Source organism: Nerophis ophidion, linkage group LG08, assembly GCF_033978795.1.
Source record: "Nerophis ophidion isolate RoL-2023_Sa linkage group LG08, RoL_Noph_v1.0, whole genome shotgun sequence".
NCBI lineage: Eukaryota > Metazoa > Chordata > Actinopteri > Syngnathiformes > Syngnathidae > Nerophis > Nerophis ophidion.
In genome coordinates, this window is record NC_084618.1 from 42,689,814 (window position 1) to 42,710,332 (window position 20,519).

The 20,519-nt window shown below is 38.0% G+C and overlaps 1 protein-coding gene across 5 annotated transcripts in view; it reads left to right on the forward strand.

Annotated features, from left to right (window-relative positions):
• Positions 1-20,519, forward strand: part of tmem94 (transmembrane protein 94) — a 116,306-nt gene that overhangs the window by 37,212 nt on the left and 58,575 nt on the right. For all 5 annotated transcript variants that reach the window (XM_061908619.1, XM_061908622.1, XM_061908623.1 and 2 more), the window contains 7 exons: positions 6,144-6,260; positions 7,121-7,177; positions 11,962-12,066; positions 14,050-14,223; positions 19,353-19,553; positions 19,648-19,960; positions 20,092-20,265. In XM_061908619.1, the coding sequence (XP_061764603.1) occupies positions 6,144-6,260; positions 7,121-7,177; positions 11,962-12,066; positions 14,050-14,223; positions 19,353-19,553; positions 19,648-19,960; positions 20,092-20,265 (1,141 nt within the window). The remainder of the gene's footprint in view (positions 1-6,143; positions 6,261-7,120; positions 7,178-11,961; positions 12,067-14,049; positions 14,224-19,352; positions 19,554-19,647; positions 19,961-20,091; positions 20,266-20,519) is intronic.

Sequence of the window (20,519 nt, forward strand, 5' to 3'; positions counted from 1 at the left end):
ATCTCCTTCCGTATCTGTGGAAACGCTCCCCACACACACATTGCTCAGTGCCTCGTCTGAGCTGCTTTGACTTACATTAGCATAGTAACTAATTACATGACCATAGTAACTAATTAGATTACCATAGTTACTGGTATATCATCCATAAGTGCAGATTCCAACCATTGAAATACTTCATCAATCAATCAATGTTTACTTATATAGCCCTAAATCACTAGTGTCTCAAAGGGCTTATACTTAGTATAGTTCAGGACTTACGGCCATTAGAAAACATCACGGCACATCATAATGGCAGCTGCACTTTCCTAATTAAAGATCTAAAAAAAAATTTGGTAATGTCCGGCGGGCCAGATTGAAAAGCTCAACGGGCCGCATGTTGCCCCCAGGCCTTAATTTGTCCAGGTCTGCACAAGAGGATAGAGGGGACAAAAAGGAAATTAGTGACTACAATGGCAGACTCGTGTATAGCTGTTTAGGTAAATCTTTACCATATACCGTATTTTTCGGACTATAAGTCGCGTTTTTTTTGTAGTTTGGCCGGGGGTGAGACTTGGCCAAACTATTTTAAAAAAATAATAATAATAAAAAAAAATTTTTTTTTTTTTTTTTTTGGTTTGCCCATGTCGCACCCCCCGCTGGACTGTGGAGAAGACTGCGACTTATAGTCCGAAAAATACGGTATGTAGGTATCCGCTGACGCACCTGTGGCAAATGACATAATGTTGAACTTGCTCCCAATGAGCTTATGAAGGAAAAAGCAAGGCAAGATTGTTTTATAAATCCATCCCATCCATTTTCTACCGCTTCTCCCTTTTGGGGTCGCGAGGGGTCGCTGGAGCCTATCTCAGTTGCATTCAGGCGGTAGGTGGGGTACACCCTGGACAAGTCGCCACCTCATCGCAGGGCCAACACAGATAGACAGACAACATTCACACTCACATTCACACACTATGGCCAATTTAGTGTTGCCAATCAACCTATCCCCAGGTGCATGTTTTTGGAGGTGGGAGGAAACCGTAGTACCCGGAGGGAACCCACGCAGTCACGGGGAAAACATGCAAACTCCACACAGAAAGATCCCGAGCCTGGGATTGAACCCAGGACTGCTCAGGACTTTGTATTGTGAGGCAGATGCACAAACCCCTGTTTCACCTTGCTGCCCCTTGTTTTATAAATATCTATTTCAATTTTTTGTAGGCTAGCCCCTTGAGATGCAGCATCTTTTTTTCTAGGCGGTCCCACACAAATACAGAAAAACACAAAACATCCATCCATCAATCCATTTTTCTACTGCTTATCCCTTTTTTTGGTTGCGGGTGGTTGCTGGAGCCCATCTCAGCTGCTTTGGGGCGGTAGGAGGTGTACACCCTGGACAAGTCGCCACATCATAGCAGAGCCATCACAGATAGACACATATAATACAATAAAGAACAAAAACACACTGCTCTACTCCTCCTACGGCGTCCCACAAACACAGTTGCTCACAGACATAAACATAAACTATTGCAAAAGATTACAACAATACAATAAATGCATCATCAGGAGCAACAAAATACATCTTTAAAATCACAAACAAGTCCAACTTTTTTGCAAGTGGGAAAATACATTTGATTTAAAGATATAAAAAGAAGAAATGGACTTGAAAAAAGCAGAATTTTTTTCTAATCAGATGGGTTTTTCCATCCATCTATCCACTTGTCCCTTTTGGGGTTGCATTCTGGCAGAAGGCGGAGTACAACTTGGACAAGTTGTTACCTCACTGTAGGGGCCAACACAGATAGACGACATTCACACCCAGATTCACACACTGGAGTCAATTTATTTGATTTACCTACAGCCTATTTCTTTTAAAAGGTTAAGGGACTGCAAAAAATGGATACGTCATATGTCCAAGAGAATAGGGAACTGTCTACTGAACTAAAAGTGAATTTAAGTATGGTGGAACATCTGCAAACGTATTTCTGTTTGCTCCTACTTATTTGACGCTTTATTTGCTATTAAATAATTCTACAAATCTTAGGTATAATTGTATTCCTTCTATTTTAAGTAAACCAAGACACTCTGAACACATTTTATATTATTTTATTGAAAAAAAATCCCAAAAATCTATACTGTTTACAATCGATTTGATGATTCAGCGACAACCTCCCTCTCAACGTGACTGAAGGAGTGAACCAAACAATGGCTCCCTGTAGAAAATGTTTGATATATCAACAAAAAGTGTGTGCGCTAAAAGCAAAGATTTTTTTCCCTGGAAATTGAAAAAGGACTTCATGAGACACTCCCAGTGGAATCCAGTGGTTAAGAAGTCATCAGATCAAAGGGTGAAAAAACTTTTACTCTACACACAGCCTGGGGCTAAATGATACCGTGTCTTTTTCAATACTCTGTAAAGACACCTGCAATCGTCTTGGTGCTAAACCCAAGCCAAGTCATAATGTTGGTATCTATGGCCGACATGTAATTACACCTGGAATAAAGTTACCAAACAAAATTGTGCCACTGTTCCAGCCAAATGTGACTGAAAAACACAAACAAAGAAGTTACCCCAAAGCATCAGACGGACAGAGCAACTGTGCTGAGTGCCGAGGTCAGAGATACGCTTCTGCTCGGAGAAACATAAACAGAATGGTTACATGGTTACATTCCAAGTGCTACTGTCTTAGACATCACAAAGCATCTACGGTACCTTAGGTCTTGGCAAAACACCAAAACAGCTGATTGTGCACTTGGGTGCCATGGACGTCAGAAACCAACAGTCTGAAATAGTGAAGAAAGATAATTAACTGTTTGAGAGTGTCGATAAAGTGGAAATATTTACATTTGTCAGTACACCTCTCCCAAACATCGACAGGAGTATAAACACATTCAGAAGGGTGCTTCAGCTGAATACATGGCTGTCCAAAGTCTGTAAGTCCAGAGGACTGCATTTTATCGACAACATAAATCTCTTCTGACAAAGAGAGGATTTGTTTCAAGGGAAAGGTCCATACCTGAACAGAGGTGAAGTGAGACAACTGATGGATAATCTCCTCCATGTCTTGAGGCATCACAATATGACCAGATCCAGTGCGGTCACAGAGAAGAGTTAAGGCAAGCGGAAGAACTCATCCTCCGCTGCCACCTAGGAACCCAGCAAAGCATTCAGCTTTAGCAACCACAGCACTTTCAGAGTCCCGAGTACAGTATTCTGATGCAGAAACTCTTCCATCATTATCACCTTCATCACGGCCCTCACCACAAACTTGGATCCCACCTGCTGCATCTACACCCTCCAGACGTGCTTTTATAGCTGTGTCTCAATTCGGGGTCTGCATCCTTCCAGGGACCCAGCCCATGGAGTCGACAAAGTGGTGTGGGTCCTGGCGAGAGTCCTGGACACAAGCTGGAGTGATATTAATTGGGACAGTCTAGCGTACAGGACACTTCTTGGTCACGTCAGTTGTCCCCACCCTCACATTTATGTTACGTATCTGCTGATTAGTCACGCAAAGTTTACTAATGACAAATTTCAGAGAAGAATGTCGAATCGTTTTTTGTGTTATCTTGGTCCTTTACGTTATTCCAGCGGAAGTGGCTAAGAACTCCTGGCACTGCCGGCGTCTGATTTCCCTACGGTTAGACCCGACCGATCATTGGAGATGTGTCACGTGTTATTCCTAATTATTGGTTAATGATGGATTGATTTTTATGCTTGTTGAAATGGGACATGTACCTTTAAAAAAACATGCAGACAATCTAGAAGATGTCCCAGAAAGAGTCCTCATGGTCTATCCCTACAGGAACACCACACAATCTCTTCTTTAGCAGTTGCTTTATAAATATTTGATTCACAATTGATGTCCTTTTCTAATCACGTCACATTGCTTGCTTAATAGCAAGTAACAGTAAATATTGGAATAGTATTATATTACTATTATCATGTAATTATTTGCAATGAAGGCAGAGGAATAAAAAAAAAACTACAGTTTCAGTACATGAGTTTATTAATTTGTATAGGTTATAAAAATATGAAAATGATAAAAATGATCATCCAAAATGGTATAAACGTGTCCTTGAAATTTATTTGTGCTCTGTTGTTGTCCAAGTCCTCCTTGATTATTCTGCAAGGGAAAAAAAACTGAAAAGTTAAACGCACAATCACAATAATCATTGATAGAAGTGAACATTTTCAAATAACATGCAAATGTGCTAAAAAAAAACCCAGCAATACTCAATATCGGTACATTGATGCACAGGTTTACAGTCTTTCAATTTTCTGGCCACACATTAATAGAACAAAATTAAGTTATTGTGGTCTGAAAAAGTAAATAAGAATACGTCAGGCTTTACTTTCAAATGTTGAAAAAAGTTCCAGGCACAAAGCTGACTGCAACGGCCGGATACATGTCTCTCCCTCGGGGTAAAGAGAGGGCTGGAGCACGGAGGTTGCTCAACATTATGATAGTCCAGGTCTTGTATTTTGACGCAAGTGTATATCACTTGACGTGTCTGATTTTAGCTGTCTTCAATGAAAAAATAAAACTATATTTATATTTTAAGGTGACTCTTTTCGCTCTGCATGGCGTCCCCGTGTTGAAAATTATTTTCAGAGTTGAGCGCGCAAAGAATTTCGGGATATGACAGGACGTGAAGTGTACACAGATGCAACCTTTTTGCTAATGGGAAAAAGGACACGTTTGTCGGCCGGATTTGAAGGACATTTGGAACTTTTTGAATTGGAACAGCCTTCGCGAACCGTGATCAATTTAGCACCCCACAAATGCGGACTGCAAAAGATGCAGCCGCCGAATTGAGACATAGCTACTGTCTTTCTCCTCTCTGCCATCACAAATGAGACTTCCTGACCATCTTGAAAGCTTGGTGAAATCAGGGATTAAAATGATTCACCTTACATGGCACGATCATGGATTGTGTCATCAAAAAATTATTGTGACCCTCTTCCCCTTCTACGTCCTCTTCCCCCTGTGCCTATTCCATTAACCAAGGCTGCCCCAGCTCGGCCCCCACCAGCAGTGCCTGAAGCTATTATTCCAAACAGTGTCAATGTTGTTGTCTTGGTTGCTAAGGGGCCTCTGTGCTGATAAATATTACATCAACCTGAGGCCCATTAGAGAAGTGCTCTCTTGTAAAACAATAACTACTATCAAATAACATAGATTAGTTAAGAGAAAGACACTTAGATAATCTAATTGGAGAAATTTAATCCACATTACTTTGAAGAATGCGATGTCTAGGACAACTATTGCTTATCTCAAACATGCAGTAGTCCATGTGAAATAATTGTTTTTGATTTTATTGTCAAGGTTTGTTGGTGACAAACCCCAAGATGCAGAGAAGGAGGCAAGCATCGAAAAAGGAAACATGGTTTTAATATAAAATACTAGAACAAAACCAAACAAAGGGTACAAACAAAAATCACTCACTTGGGCGGATAACAAATTAGGCTATGAACAAACAAAAACTGGAAGCAGGGAACAAAAAGCAGTAAGCTACACAAAGTGACCAAATATAACTTACCGCTACGCTGCAACGACACGTCAGGAGCCACAATACAGAAGCGACATGCAATACAATAATCCGGCCCTGACTGGAGGAACAAAGCAGGTAAAAATGGCTGATTGACATCAGGTGAGTGCTTTGTTTTCCCCACAGCTGAGGGGAAAACAAAGCACTCAGAGAGACAAACAGGAAGCTGAACCAAAATAAGAGTCCTGACAGGAATTAAGTACAGGAAATACTAAACACACAAAGAAGAAACTAAAACACAAGCAAACTGTCCGTGGCAAGCCTGACATTTATTTCCTCTCACAATCTCGGTTCTGTGTTTCAACTAAAACATGGCTCCACCTACACATGCCTGCATGGTTTGATTTCAGATTTTCAGGATTTATGCAAATTCCAAATACACAAATAAAGGTCTCAATAGGTTTTAGGACATTTAGTTTTCATCAGGCCCCTTTAACTGTATTTGTTTACACCTGACGCGATGAACATGCTGCGGACCTGAGGCAACGCCTCTTTACTGAACGTTATAAAAATCCGATATAATACGTGTACCGTTACACCCTAACTCAGACTATATGTATATAAGCCTTAATTTGTCTTGTAATTGTCATAAATAAAAAGTATTATATTTTCAGTTGATGGGTGTGCTGCCTGTTTTACCACTGCTATTCCCCATCATGTGGGTGCTGGTGAACGCCTTTGGAGAGGCCAGGGTCCTTGCCGAATTCAGCCATGTATCTCCAGCAGGACTGGTGAGAAATAAACACAAAGGAGTTGGATGGTATCTTTCACCACCTTGTCTGAAATGAACTCTATGTAACATTTCCTGGAGGCTGTGTAATCTTTGCTGTCGGTTTGTCAGATAGTCAGTTCGTAAGCAACATGACCAAAAATAAATATATATGTATGTATGTATATGTATATATATATATATATATATATATATATATATATATATATATATACACATGTATATGTAAATATATATATATAATTAATAATTTACAAATAAATTCTTTAAAATTCCTACAATGTGAATTTCTGGATTTTTTTTTCACATTCTGTCTCACAGTTGAAGTGTACCTATGATGAAAATTACAGACCTCTGTCATCATTTTAAGTGGGAGAACTTGCACAATCGGTGGCTGACTAAATACTTTTTTGCCCCACTATATATATATATATATGTGTGTGTGTGTGTGTGTGTGTGTGTGTGTATATATATACACATATATATATATGTGTATATATACATATATATATGTGTGTGTGTGTGTGTGTGTGTATATATATATATATATATATATATATATATATATATATATACACAGATATATATATGTATAGCGATTTTTCATTAAACTTTCAGGAAATGTCAGAAATTGGATAAGGTACATTGATGAAGCTTTGGGCACGATTCGGATAATTTATAGTATGTTGCCTTATATTTGCTAGCCTCAACTTGTGTGTCTGTATGCTAGCAACCCCAAAAAGACGAGCGTTGATGACTGACGAGAGTGTTCACTCTGTTTCCTTTATTATGCTATCAATAGCTCTGTCCTTATTTTGTGTATTAGCCCATCTATGTTTTAACTAGACTTTTTCTTTCTAGCCCGCAAAATTTTCAGAGGACACTCTAAGCAGCTACACTGAAGTGGTTTCCTCCAAGGTATGGACTATTGTATTTTTGCGGTGAAATGTGTTTTCACGACATTTAATAGTTTTGCCTTTTACAACTTTTACTTGAAAAAGTCCCCTGATTCCTCTTTCTTATAATAGATACATACCATAAATAAAGTTCACATGATTTAAGTGTTATTAAGAGGTTGTAATTTACATAAACAGAATGATATGAAATAGATCACATGTCAAACTCAAGGCCGAGGGGCCAAGTATGGCCAACCACATTGTTTTCACGTGACCAGCGAAAGCCTGTAAATGAAGTGATTCAATAAAGTACTTAATTTTTCTTACTTATTGTATTCATGTTTTGAATTTGAACAGGAACGTTGCATATACATACATTATCAGATTATGCAACAAACAAATGTTTGTTAAAATAAAATTATATACTTCAATATCTGCTTGACACCTTTATGTGATCATGCAACCAATATATTTCAATGTTTTTGTTGTTGAAATAAAAATAAATACTAAAATATATTTATTATTTCAAAGCAAGTTATCTATCAATTTGTATGTACAAAGATGACAATCAAATGTTCAGGCAATTTTGGAATAACATGAGATGATTACACATTAATATATTCTAATATGTTACAAGCAGCCCTCAGAGAACCGTCATAACTGCAATGTGGCCTTAAATTGAAATGAGTTCGACACCGCTGAAATAGATCGATAATGCCTCATTTATTAATAAGGGTCAATACATTTTTTAGGATAATTTTTCCTTTTACTTTGAAAACACTTTGTGTTTGAACAGTTTCTTAAACTTTCATCACACGAGTACCTGTTTTTTTTTAGTTCTTTGCTCTATCTGTTCCATATTTCAATCCCACGTACTGATATGCTAAAAGTTTTTAATTGTGTTGCTAGAATACCAAATCTGTTAAGTTTACCTTTATTCCTCAGGTTTTTTTTTCTCCGCTTTTGCCGAAAATACTTGTACATTATTGGGTATCAGTGCATTGTTCACTTTATACATACATTTAGCTGCTTGTAACGTGCCATAACAGTGAATTTCAATATTTGTTATGTAATAAATATAGTTGATGCCTATGTTCTCGATAATCTGCATTGTGTATTATTCTAACTGACCTTTTGTGTAAAAACGGTTAGTGAATGAAGTGTACTTTTGTAGTTATCTTACCATATTTGTGCACAATAACTCAGATAGGGTAACACTAGGTAGAGAATATTGAATATTTGGTCCAGAAATCTGCTCTGCTTTATTCATTATTGAAGTATTTATACTAGGGCTGGACAATTTATCAAATTTTAATTATGACTTCCGGCGAATATAAAAATATATTAATAAGAAAATGAAAAAAATAAAAATAGGCTGCACAATGTGGATACAAATTCCGGCGCCTGTGACTGTGAAAGATATGAGGAGCGAATGAATGAAAAAAAACATGTCTACGAGAAGTTTAGGATGCCACAATGGTTGCTACTTTTTATTTGATACAGCGTTAGTATGCATAATCAGTAATCATAAAACTCAACAAAAAAGTAACACATTTTCGTTTTTACGCAACTACGGACCCAGTCACATAATTGGCCAAATAATCCGCTGATAAACGCAAAATATTATCAATAAAATGTGTCCAGTGTCAATCATCAATCAATCAATCAATGTTTATTTATATAGCCCCAAATCACAAATGTCTCAAAGGACTGCACAAATCATTACGACTACAACATCCTCGGAAGAACCCACAAAAGGGCAAGGAAAACTCACACCCAGTGGGCAGAGAGAATTCACATCCAGTGGGACGCCAGTGACAATGCTGACTATGAGAAACCTTGGAGAGGACCTCAGATGTGGGCAACCCCCCCTCTCTAGGGGACCGAAAGCAATGGATGTCGAGCGGGTCTAACATGATACTGTGAAAGTTCAATCCATAGTGGCTCCAACACAGCCGCGAGAGTTCAGTTCAAGCGGATCCAAGACAGCAGCGAGAGTCCCGTCCACAGGAAACTATCTCAAGCGGATCAGCAGCGTAGAGACGTCCCCAACCGATACAGGCGAGCGGTCCATCCTGGGTCCCGACGAGCGGTCCATCCTGGGTCTCGACTCTGGACAGCCAGTACTTCATCCATGGTCATCGGACCGGACCCCCTCCACAAGGGAGGGGGGGACATAGGAGAAAGAAAAGAAGCGGCAGATCAACTGGTCTAAAAAGGAGGTCTATTTAAAGGCTAGAGTATACAGATGAGTTTTAAGGTGAGACTTAAATGCTTCTACTGAGGTAGCATCTCGAACTGTTACCGGGAGGGCATTCCAGAGTACTGGAGCCCGAACGGAAAACGCTCTCTAGCCCGCAGACTTTTTTTGGGCTCTAGGAATCACTAATAAGCCGGAGTCTTTTGAACGCAGATTTCTTGCCGGGACATACGGTACAATACAATCGGCAAGATAGGCTGGAGCTAGACCGTGTAGTTTTTTATACGTAAGTAGTAAAACCTTAAAGTCAGATCTTAAGTGCACAGGAAGCCAGTGCAGGTGAGCCAGTACAGGCGTAATATGATCAAACTTTCTTGTTCTTGTCAAAAGTCTAGCAGCCGCATTTTGTACCAACTGTAATCTTTTAATGCTAGACATGGGGAGACCCGAAAATAATACGTTACAGTAATCGAGACGAGACGTAACAAACGCATGGATAATGATCTCGGCGTCTTTAGTGGACAAAATGGAGCGAATTTTAGCGATATTACGGAGATGAAAGAAGGCCGTTTTAGTAACGCTTTTAATGTGTGACTCAAAGGAGAGAGTTGGGTCGAAGATAATACCCAGATTTTTTACAGAGTCACCTTGTTTTATTATTTGGTTGTCAAATGTTATGTCATTTATCCACGACGCATTCTCCTGCCCCGTCCTGAACTAAACAATGTTGGCACAGTCACTTGAACCAGCGACTAAACTATGAAGCTCAAGCTAGCAAGAACAATCCATACACCCTTAACACATTTCATCTGTTTGTGTTGTGAACGACATCAATGTAACATCAATGCACAAACAGTGGCCGCAACTAGAGAGGCGCTCTTCTTTTTTTTTTTAATAGCCTCAATTGAGTTGCGTCTTTACACATCAAGCTATGAACAGCACAGCACACATCCCCCCTTCACAATAATAGTTTTGTGCGCCACAACAGGTTAATGACTGCAGTAACAAAATAAAAGTTTCCAAAAAGTACCTTACACAATCATAATGTACTTAAAGCAAAGCACTTAATACATTTACAAAATTGCTATAAATGGGTTATACTTGTATAACGCTTTTCTACCTTCAAGGTACTCAAAGCGCTTTGATACTATTTCACCATTCACCCATTCATACAAACATTCAAACACTGATGGCGGGAGCTGCCATGTAAGACGCTAACAAAAACCAATCAGGAACAAGGGTGAAGTGTCTTGCTCAAGGACACAAAGGATGTAACGAAGTTAGTAGATGGTGGGGATTGAACCAGGAACCTTCAGGTTGCTGGCACGGCCACTCCCGCACAAACATTTTATTACATTTTGTAAAATGTGTAAAAAGAAAAAAACGGATTAAAAAACGTTTAAACCGGAAAAACTAAATGTTATTGTTTTATATATGTAAATGTATTGTTTTTTCTATTATTATTATTTTACTGTGTGTGGTTTGTATACAGATTTTTTTAAATATATATTTAAAAAATATATATATTTAAAAATGAGTTTTGGTGGTACAATAAACATCTATGTTTTCAAATTAATAAGTAATCATGTAATTAATCATGATTAATTGTTTTAATATTTTTGCCATAATTGTGTCGCCCGAATTTCTTGCATTTATTACTTGTTTTTAATGTCCGCAAAATGTTTGTTTCTGGATGTCCAGATTGCAAATACACAGACGCCCCACCATCTTTAGTATCACAATTTATATTTTGAAAATGTACACGTTTTAAACATGTATCTTGAAGTTGTCACCTCTTTTTTTTTTGTCTACAAACGGTCAAAAATAAACTTCATATAAATTATATAGGTTCACCTGGTCACAATATTAGGTACACCTGCGTACTCTATGAAAAAGCTGCTTTTACATGCCATTATTATTATCATTACTGATACAATAACTATCTTTCCTACCTTTTTTTATGTGTATGAGTCGCTCCTCCCCTCTGGCTGAGAGTTTGACCTAATGTCCAAATAGGTACGTCCACGTCATTCTGACGTCATGACATAGTCAGGCTGCAAAACCCTGCAAACGGAGGCATCCATAACCTTGTGCAAGCTCACGCCAAGATGCATCAACTTTATGATTTGATGCTTTGGCATTGTTTACCATGAGTATCCAACATTTTAACAACATTTATAAGTCAAAAAAGACCAAATGTATCATACTTCCCATTAAATGAGACATTAGCATTTTATTTCATCATCTATAATATTAGTACTTTGACATGTGTTATTTACCCCGTCCATCTATTGTTATTTGTGTTAGTGTGTCTTTTCTAATTATTTTTGTTTTACTTACGTTCAAGGATCGTTTTGTTTCAATAAACGATTACTTTCAGTTATTAATTTTTCCTTGAATATTATTAGCTCCTGTGTGTTCTCTCCTGTAAACTATGTGGTGGTTTTGTCTGCAAGTAATACTAACATTTAGCCTAATTGAAAGGCATAATTGTTCATTATTTTGGATTATTAGATTAATTGTGTAGATTCATATTTACTGTCTATATTGTCCTACATTGGCGGGCATCAGCCCTGCTTCATGATTTACTCGTGTGGTGTCTGCAGGAGATGATACTTTGTGTGTGGAGACACTTTGTTGGTGTGCTGAAGGGAGCATCTCAGACTCTTTGCTACTCTTCCAGCCTTTTACACGCTCTTGGATCTGTCACGGTAAGTACTTTGTTGTTTTCTTCTTTTAATTTTTGATTAAATATGAGGGAAAATAAATACAGTCAAACATTTCTATCGAGACCAGTCAACGGTAACTGCAAAAGAGGCCACTATACGCAGGTAGGCAGACATTTTGAATCTGTTGTAATTTAGAATTTTTAGCCAGTGTATTTACATGTGTTTTATCTAGAGTGTATGATTGGGTAAAAGACATAGCAAAGATGTTTTTTAAGATGTTGTTTAGGTTGACTTGCTTAGATGCCTCATCCACACAGACACTCCGATCTAGGACTGCAAATATCGACTATTTCAGTAATCGAGTAATCTATCGATTAATTGAATAAAACAATACGTGTCCTTAATGGAAAATATTTTTAAGTTCAAATAAACAAGGATTTTTCAGAACAAATTTGTTTTTTTTCTTTCGAATGCACATAACATTAGTATTGCACTTTTAACATGAGCGCATCACTATATATTACGGTGGTACCTCAACTTATGAGTGCCTTAACTTATGAGTAATTTGAGATATGAGCTGTCTCTTATGTGTTTTGTGGCAGTTCCAACTTTGACCACAGTGTCACTTGCTATGTTGTGTGGCACTTTCCATCATTTTCAGCAGACTGCATTGGGGCGGGGCTGTTGAGAAGAGTGATACAGTGGTACCTCAACTTATTACGAGTGCCTTAACGTATGACTAATTTGAGATATGAACTGTCTCTCAGCTTTTGGTTATGGTTTAAGTTGCAAACATACTTTGAGTGATGAGCCTTATCACCGTCAGTTGAAGTAATATTAATACATTTTTACACTATTTCTTCTTCTTTTACACAGAAACAAAACTGTTTAGAACTACAGTAAAGCCTTTCTTCTGCTTCTTTGTGTATTTTTCCAATGTGACAAACAGACTAGGGTAGGAATGGAATTCATATGGCCTCACTCGTCATGGTTGACCTGATACATGGAACGTGATGAATTGGGGGTTGCACTATTCACTTGAGCCGAATTGGGGCGCGCACCATCCAATTTAGTCGCCAGATGGCAGTAGAGTGTTTACTGTCTTATCATGTGTTTTGTGGCAGTTCTAACTTTGACTACAGTGTCATTTGCTATGTATAGTGGCACTTTCAATCATTTTCAGCAGACTGCATTGGGGCAGGGCTGTTGAGAAGAGTGATACATTAGTACCTCAACTTACAAACACGATTCGTTCCAAGACCAAGATCATAACTCAGAACACTCATATCTCAAAGCAGCCCCACCCATTGAAATAAATTGAAATCAATTTGATTTCATTCTTGGCCCGCCCATAACATCATAAATTTAACATGAAACATGCCTTCTAAGCAAAAGCACTTTTAGAATAACGTTTAGATAAGAAATACACTTTAAAAAACAATACAAAAGAATGCACAAACAACTACAGTAAAATTATGTAATAAGGTATTGTACAGCATTAACCTGGGGTAACGGTCTAATGCTGTCTATTTCAAATGTATTCTCTGTCCAGTGTTGCCAAGTCAGCACAGTATCCCCTTATCATAAGCTACTTGTTTTCATAGAGCCGCTGCATGTTTCCCTTGTGACATCCGGCAACACTATGCAGATATCCATGACTGGATAAATCACTTACGGGATGACAACACTGCTTGGATTATTAGTACATGCACACACTTTAATACATCTTGCGTCAATTTTTAGGAGGAAATCCACACACAACTTAATATATAAGGGCTCAGGTACCTATGAGGTGTGTAAGGAAGTGGAGTTGCGATGCATACTGTTACATATTGTGTTGAGTTGTAATGATAAGATACACTCACAGACACATAATGTGTTAGTGAGTGAGAGTGAACCGGAAGCACCAAATTCATTTGTGGAGCGTGTGGGAATCACTGGCCATTGTGAAACAAGTTGAGAACCCCTGAATTCGAGCATTTAATAGAATGGTATTTCCTCTCTCTAATCCGTATATGTATGCAGGTATTGTGCTGCGTGGACAAACAGGGTATCCTGTCGTGGCCTAACCCTAGCCCCGAAACCGTGCTGTTCTTCAGTGGACGAGTGGAACCACCTCATAATAGCCAGGAAGATCTAATAGATGACGTGTCAGTCAACTCCTACTGCAGAATGGAGACATATGAAGACAGAGATGAGGTTTGTTTTTTCAGAATGTCCAACTGCATTGCTGCCTCATAAGAAGGGTTGGCCAGAGCTGGTGATATGGGAAAAAAAGTAAATGGTATTTGTTGATTCATTGTAAAAAAATAAAAAAAAAACTACAAAAAAAATATTTTGCATTAAATCCTCAGAGGAAAATGCATTCCAAATTGCCAACAGATTATGCATACAACTTTGTGTATTTAAATAATGTAACAATAAATTATAGCAGTTCTCATTACATTCTTAATCGTAAATTTTGAGCGTCAAATACATATTTATGTTCCCTTTACATTGTTTCCTTTTAAATAAATACTATTATTTTAATACAGTGAAAGTGTACGCACAACACATCATTTATTTTTACACTCCGCTCAGAGCAAGTGAATACGTTGTACCCCGGCATGCTCTACCCAGTTTGTTTTTTTAATAAAATGACAGATGATCTTCTCGACAATTGTCGTAATACACTCTTCCTAAATTAATGTTCGGAAATTGACTGAAGAAAAATGATCGAAAAGTGTTTGATTGTTATGAGAAAGTGTGTTGACATGTTTTGATGTCGGATCGACTGTTTGCAAAAAAAAAAGTTTCACCTCGACATCCTGCCGACCGTCTTTCATTTCTGTCGAGCTTTTACGTCATCCATCCATCCATCCATCCATTTCCTACCGCTTATCCCCTTTGGGGTCGCGGGGGGGCGCTGGTGCCTATCTCAGCTACAATCGGGCAGAAGGCGGTGTACACCCTGGACAAATCACCATCTCATCACAGGGCCAACACAGATAGACAGACAACATTCACACTCACATTCACACACAGGGGCCAATTTAGTGTTGCCAATCAACCTATCCCCAGGTGCATGTCTTTGGAAGTGGGAGGAAGCCGGAATACCCGGAGGGAACCCACGCATTAACGGGGAGAACATGCAAACTCCACACAGAAAGATCACGAGCCAGGGATTGAACCCCAGACTATTTTCCTGAAGGAACTCTCCTGAAGGAATCAATAAAGTACTATCTATCTATCTCTCTACTCAGGACCTTCGTATTGTGAGGCAGACGCATTAACCCCTCTGCCACCGTGAAGCCGCTTTTACGTCATCTTACTTACTAAATCAGTCACAGTAACAATCAAAATGTTGTGTTATCAATGCACCTTAACCGTAATCTGAACACTGAAGTGAAGCACCAACCACCTATAGAATGACACGCGCAGCAGGTGTTTGCTGCAGGGATGTTGTCACTTCTTACGGCAAAAGAAAATCCTTTCTTGTTGGGAAAACAACTTATGGCTTTGAACCTGATACAAAAGGGACAAGCGGTTTAAAATGGATGGATGGATAATGTGCCCTTTATCCATTTCTGCTCGCTTGTGGCTAAACAGTAGCAAGTTAACTGCAGCCAAGTTGCCCCGGTCCGGCATGGCACAAGTGTGTAAAAGGAAGTGTTCATGTTAATCGCTAGGGCTGCGAATCTTTGGGTGTCCCACGATTCAATTCAATATCGATTATTGGGGTCGCGATTTGATTATAAATCGATTTTTTTCGATTCAACGCGATCCTCGATTCAAAAACGATATTTTTCCAATTCAAAAATATTCTGTATTCATTCAATACATAGGATTTCAGCAGGATCTACGACAGTCTGCTGACATGCTAGCAGAGTAGTAGATTTAAAAAAAAAGATTTTATAATTGTAAAGGACCATGTTTTATCAACTCATTGCAATAATGTAAATTTGTTTGAACTATTAAACAAACTAAAAATATGACTTATTTTATCTTTGTGAAAACATTGGACATATTGTGTTGTCAAGCTTGAGATGCGATGCAAGTGTAAGCCACTGTGACATTATTGTTCTTTTTTTTAATTTTTATAAATATCTAATGATAATGAGGTATTTTTAATCACTGCTATGCTGAAATTATAACTAATATTGATACTGTTGTTGATAATATTAATTTTTGTTTCACTACTGTTGGTTTGTTCTGTGTCATGTTTGTGTCTTCTCTCATTTACTCTGTTTATTGCAGTTCTGAGTGTTGCTGGGTCAGGTTTGGTTTTGGAATTGGATTGCATTGTTATGGTATTGCTGTGTATTGTTTTGTTGGATTGATTAAAAAAAAAACATTAAATTTTTTTTTTTTTAAATCAATTTTTAAAAACATGAAAATCGATTCTGAATCGCACAACGTGAGAATCGCAAAAATGATGGCCAACTGGATATTTCTGTGTAACAAAGGAGTGAGTGACTGACTGATCGTGTGACAATATTTACCTGTCTTATTCTTTTATATCTGATTTTTGTCATGACCCTGTAAGTTTGTAGGTGTCTGTTTTTTGACACAATATTTTAGTTTTAAAAAGTTTCATGCATTCTGTTGTATGTGTGCTTGGTTCCCTTTTTTAAGGAACACGTTGAATATGTGTATGTTGTTTAGCATCCGTGAACGAAATTCCTAAAATGCCGTAGAAAAGGTTAAACCCAATACAAACAGTCAAAAGATGACTGATACAATGCTAAAAATATTATTACAGACCACCTCAAAAACCAGAATGGAATTGTACAGCCTTTTTTGCTATGTAAAATAATGTAACGTTATGTACACCACAAATAAGTATTGTAATTGTATAAAAAAGTAATAATATAACCCCTTTAACTTAAAGCCTTAACATGTCTTTGATTTGGTCAAAATCTTGTAAAAAGTCTTGTTTACAACTATTAAGTCTTGAAAATATATTTATATTAGGGGTGTGCATCTGTACCATAAATGTTAATTCGATATGAATCTCGATACATGGGTTACGATACGATTCACTCACAATACTTATTAAAACATTACGATTCGATGCAATTTGATGCAGATGGAAGCTTTGCATGGTGATATAAAAATAAATGTATCATGTAAGAACAATTTCATGTGTTTGTTTTTTAAATAAACATACTAAACAGATGATGCCTGTATTAATTATGAGCAAATAGTAGAACTACCAACTGCAAGGCATTGCAATCCATAAACTTAAAGAAAATAAGATGGTTGCAAACATTTTTGGAAAAGCTAGCAGGCATTTACGGTTGTTTGCACAGGTAGCAACAATTACAAACAGAGAAAAGTAAGCTGTGTATCATGAAGAGGTGTTATAACACCACAATAACACAAATGTAAGATACAATTAAGTGCCACCATGTAAACTAAACAGCAGCTTCAGTGTAGAAGCTCAAATACTTTTACTATTTTGAATTCATTAAAAAAATACATCTGTCATCATGTCTTTCATAATGATTGTGAAGGATAGGCAAAATTCCCCAAAAAATGCAGTACCCCTTTAAGTGGCTTTTACTTTCAACTTTTTAGGATGAATTGTAGTGTTACAAACTTTATTTTTCATTATTCCAAGCTGACATGTTATGTTTATGCAGCAAGAGCTGAACCGAATGTGACAGTGTGTCATAATTAGGACAATCTGCTGGGTAAAACAAATAGTAGAAGCAGTAACATTAGTCCAGAATCTTCATGGTCCAGAGGGACCGACCCAGTTAGAAAATGGTACTAAAAGATACCGGGACTTGGTATACATCCCTAATAAACAATGTAGTAGTTAATGTGATTACTTCACAGAGTTGAGGCTAAGTTGGGGCTCAAAGTCTTACATTTGGTGGGTTTGCTAACCTCAGCATCACTAGTTCCCTCATCGCCCGCTTGAGTGTCTCTATACCCTCACAACAGGTGAGTGCTCAGATTAGTAGTGCTGCCACTACTTTATCGCTGCTTTCCAAACATTAAAAATGGCCATACTTTTATCCAACCGACCATTTTTTTTTTATAATCAAAACTTTAACCACACTTTAGATTTAATATACAGGGGTGCATTGTTTGTATACTGTTTTGGTGCTGTCTGCCATGTTGTTGTGTCGTCAGTTCGTATTACATCATCACAGAAATCTCTCAAGATTAGAGTAGATTTACAAGCAACCGATTCATGACTTTCCAACTGAATATATGTTTGCTTAATCGATCTATACAAAATATGTATAGATCGATTAAGCGGCTCGCCAAACGATGTATTATTATTTCTAAAGTTGATATCGGTTATTTATACCGATTATATTTTACACTCCTAATTTATATATATTTCAAATAAGTAATCTTTAATACAAGCTAATAATAAATACAAAACAGAACTAATTAAGTACTTAGTTAAGTGCAGCCTGGTCAGAATTGATCAAGCACAATAAGTGTGGTGCTCTGCGCTCACAGTGGTATGTTACGGCAGAGTTTAGCTAGCAGTGGAGATTTTGAAAGTCCACAGCAAAGCAAGAGTTATTTTTGTAATATGTATAAGTACAAGTTCAACAATTGTGGCTGTAAGACAAACAAGTTATTGCAGGATTGAAGTTGGTATTTGAAAACGTTAAAAATGTTTTTACAGATGTAACGACACGTGTCGGGACCCATTTGTGAAGCCATTGTGGAGAGCAGCGTTTGTAAACATGGCAGTGAAAGTGAATGAAATGATTTTTAAAAAACAACATTTTTTTATTTAACTCGAGACAAGTCTGTGTCAAATGATGCTAAAACGTGAATTTGACAGACGAAAATATTGCAAATGTTAACCATTTAGCTTTAGCAGACGCATTAACAGATCCTTCACAAATGATATATTGATCTTTCTTCCACCGTGGCTGATTAACTGGTTACTGTTGTTTAGTTAAAACATATAATAGGAAGCACATTGCACCTTCTGCAAGATAACTTTAGAACAGTGATTCTCAAAGTGTGGTACGTGTACTACTGGTCAGAGCCATGTATGGAGAGAGTATGGCCAACTCGGTTTCAAAGTTGGCCTCAAAGTGGCGCCGCTTAGTCTCGTGAAGAGCTTTTGACCAATCACTTAGGAGATTCTCTTGCCATACTCTTTGATTAGTCAAAATCCCCTCATGTAACAACAGGGTGCCATACAGATGCCAACTTTGAAACCAAGTTGGCAATAAAAGAGACCCTGATTAATAACTTGTGTTTTGTGCATAAAGATCATAGGCAAGCTCAAGGAAAAAAAGCAATTAGTACGAGTGAAAAGTGGGATAAAAAAGATTTTAATCGACTCCTGTATTATTGCTGAACAGGCCCAAGAAGCTCTACTTTGTCAACCAGCAGAGCTCACCACCCATCTTGGGGAAACATATGAACCCAGTGAGATAACTCGTTCAACAGACACACTAAGGCTTCAGCGGTCTTGCCAACCTGTAAAAACTCGCACCAAACACAACTCTGGATCTAACGTGAGCTACAGCCGTGACATAGAGGGAGTCGAAGACCAATCCCAGGTAATAATTGAAAACATAGGCCACAAATGGCTAACATAGTTCAAAATAATTACTTTGTCAACCAAACACCTAACTAAACATTTTTTTTCTCTAGGAATTTGGAATTGTCAGCCAAGAAGCGGAGGAAGATGATTTTGTCTGCGACTACCACCTGGAAATGTTGAGTCTTTCTCAAGATCAGCACAACCCTGCCAGCATTCAGTTTGATGATCTCTCATGGCAGTGTCACTTGCCTTCACTCAAGCCACTGGGCCTCAACATCATGCTTAACCTCTGCAACACAAACGTCACCCAGCAGCTTTGCCGCTTCTCCGATCATTTGTCTAACCTGGCAATGCAAGAGAGCCACGGCAATGTGCTGCCAGTTTGTGTTCCTTGGGGGCTCTGTGAACTCTCCAGGCTCATAGGTAAGAATTAAGTCTGCAGTCAAATAGGTTTATGTTGCTGTGAAAGAGTCTCATCCCTCTCAATCAAGCTCTTGAGTTCTGAATATGAAAGTCAGATCTGTCTATAAAATACACTATGTTGTGTGTGTCAGGATTCACTCCTGGTGCAAGGGAGCTTTTTAAACAAGAGAGCCATTTAGCTCTTTATCAGATGCCAACTGGAGAAAATGCTAAAGATCTGCCTTCACGACGGCTGCATTACTTCACAAAGCGTCAGCCGCCTATCTCCCACCTTCTATCCCTCTTTGTACGCGACTCTTCCTCTGGTGAGTTACCTTCTAATTTTCTTTCTTTGTGTTTTCATTTTTTGTGGCTCATTGAATGTTATGTTGAAGAAAATATTAAACCGTCGCATTGCGACAAATCTTGCAAATGTGCCTAAAAATAGACCATACGACCTGAAGAAAAACACCTATCGCTCATGTACATGGAGAAATTTTTTTTTGCTTCTAAAATAAATCTTTCCATAATTGACCATAAACATGTCTTTTGAATGATTGATTGAAACTTTTATTAGTAG